This window comes from Pseudomyrmex gracilis, unplaced genomic scaffold, assembly GCF_002006095.1.
Source record: "Pseudomyrmex gracilis isolate BER0280 unplaced genomic scaffold, ASM200609v1 scaffold_2684, whole genome shotgun sequence".
Classification (NCBI taxonomy): domain Eukaryota; kingdom Metazoa; phylum Arthropoda; class Insecta; order Hymenoptera; family Formicidae; genus Pseudomyrmex; species Pseudomyrmex gracilis.
The window spans coordinates 1-2,481 of NW_018023268.1; the positions used below are offsets into that span (position 1 = coordinate 1).

The 2,481-nt window shown below is 33.9% G+C and overlaps 1 protein-coding gene across 1 annotated transcript in view; it reads left to right on the forward strand.

Moving 5' to 3' along the window:
- The first annotated feature begins 6 nt into the window (after positions 1-6).
- Positions 7-2,481, forward strand: part of LOC109862933 (ankyrin-1-like) — an 8,221-nt gene continuing 5,746 nt past the window's right edge. The window contains exons 1-7 of the mRNA XM_020443103.1: positions 7-100; positions 203-400; positions 1,038-1,238; positions 1,341-1,541; positions 1,644-1,838; positions 1,941-2,141; positions 2,252-2,449. Of these exons, the coding sequence (XP_020298692.1) occupies positions 256-400; positions 1,038-1,238; positions 1,341-1,541; positions 1,644-1,838; positions 1,941-2,141; positions 2,252-2,449 (1,141 nt within the window). The 5' untranslated portion in view covers positions 7-100; positions 203-255. The remainder of the gene's footprint in view (positions 101-202; positions 401-1,037; positions 1,239-1,340; positions 1,542-1,643; positions 1,839-1,940; positions 2,142-2,251; positions 2,450-2,481) is intronic.

Here is a 2,481-nt window from a genome sequence, read left to right on the forward strand (position 1 = left end):
GGCACAACTCCGCTTCATGAAGCGATTCAATTTGTGAATACGGAAATTGCTGAATTACTATTAAATCATGGAGCTAACGTTAATGCCAGTGATAAATCAAGTAGAACTTTAAATTGCAGCTAAGAAAAGATATTTACAGATTGATGAACATCTTTTTAAACATTAATTTGAGTTACTTTTATATATATTTCTTCCTTTTCAGGTATTACACCACTGTGTCTCACTGTTCAAAAAGGACTTGTAAGTGGTGTTCAGATGCTTTTGGACAGAGGTGCTAATGTTAATGCTGAAACTCAGTGTGGCTTTACTCCGCTTCACTATGCGATTGAAAATGAGAAAATGGAAATTGCTGACTTACTTTTAAAACATGGAGCTTACCTTAATGCCAGTGATAAGTCAGGTATAACTCTATATTGCAACTGAGAAAGGATCAATCTGTAATATACAGATTGATGAATATCTTAAAACATAGAGTTTATATTACTTCTACTTATATCTATTCCTTTACACCAAGTGTTACACCACTGCTTTTTGCTGTTAAAAACGGACATGAAAAATTTGTCGGCACGATTTGTTGTGACAGACGTGCTAACGTTAATGCTAAAACTCGATATAGCACAACTTTGCTTCCTAATGCTATTGAAAATAGGGAAGTGAAAATTGCTGAATTACTTTTAAATCATGGAGCTAATGTTAACGCCAACGGTATAACTTCTTTTCATATTGCAGATGAGAAAGGATACAGATTGATGAACATATTTTAAAACATGGTTTTCAACCTACAAATGGTACACTGGTGCAAATTCGCACTACGGAAAAATTGAGATTATGTATACAAATGGTTTACTTTTTACAATATAAAAAAGAAAGATATTATAACTTAATCTACAAAACGCTCGCATTCACTACATAGTGCTGAGCGATGATTATCGCACATTCTGCGCAAGCAATTCGAACATCTCAGACGTGTCTCACACTAGTGCACCACTTGAAGGTTACTTAGAGGGTTATTTCTACATATATCCCTTTATTTTCAGATATTACATTACTGTGGTTTGCTATTCACAGAGGACATGTAGATGGTGTTAAAATGCTTTTGGACAAAGGTGCTAACGTTAATGCTGAAACTTGGTGGTCGGACAAAACTCCGCTTCACTATGCGATTGAATATGAAAAAATGGAAATTGCTGAATTACTTTTAAATCATGGAGCTAACGTTAATGCCAGTGATAAGTCAGGTATAACTCTATAATGCACTTGACAGATTATATAAATTTTTGAACATTTTTTAAAACATGGAGTTTATGTTAATTTTATATATATATCTACATTTACAACAGGTGTTACACCACTATGTCTTGCTGCTAAAAAAGGACATGAACAATTTGTTAAGATGTTTCTTGACAGAGGTGCTAACGTTAATGCTAAAACTGGGTGGTTGGAGAGAACTCCGCTTCACTATGCGATTGAATATGAGAAATTGGAAATTGCTGAATTACTATTAAATCATGGAGCTAACGTTAATGCCAGTGATAAGTCAGGTATAACTTTATATTGCAGATGAGAAAAGATATTTACAGATTGATGAACATCTTTTTGAACATTCCTTTGAGTTAATTTTACATATATCTCTTTTTTTTCAGATTGTACACCACTGTGTTTTGCTGTTCGACATGGACATGTAGATGGTGTTAAGATTCTCATCGACAGAGGTGCTAACGTTAATGCTAAAACTCTGAAAGGCTCTCTGCTTCATGATGCGATTTACTTTCAGAATTCGAAAATTGCTCAATTACTATTAACTCATGGAGCTAACGTTAATGCCAGTGATAAGTCAGGTATAATTTTATGTTGTAGCTGAGAAAAGATATTTACAGATTGATGAACATCTTTTTGAACATTAATTTGAGTTACTTTTATATATATTTCTTCCTTTTCAGGTATTCCACCACTGTGTCTCACTGTTCAAAAAAGATATGTAAATGTTGTTCAGATGCTTTTGGACAGAGGTGCTAACGTTAATGCTAAAATTTGGCGGTCGGGCAGAACTCCGCTTCACTATGCGATTGAATATGAGACAATGGAAATTGCTGAATTACTTTTAAATCATGGAGCTAACCTTAATGCCAGTGATAAGTCAGGTATAACTTTATATTGCAGATGAGAAAAGATATTTACAGATTGATGAATGTCTTTTTGAACATTAAGTTTAATTGGAGAGGTCATTCTACATATATCTCTTTCTTTTCAGGTGTTACACCACTGTGTCTAGCTGTTCAAAAAGGATATGTAAATGGTGTTAAGATGCTCATGGACAGAGGTGCTAACGTTAATGCTGAAACTCGGAATAGGAAAGCTCCGCTTCACGATGCGATTGAAAATAAGGAAATAGAAATTGCTGAATTACTTTTAAATCATGGAGCTAACGTTAATGCCAGTGATAAGTCAGGTATAATTTTATATTGTAGCTGAGAAAAGATA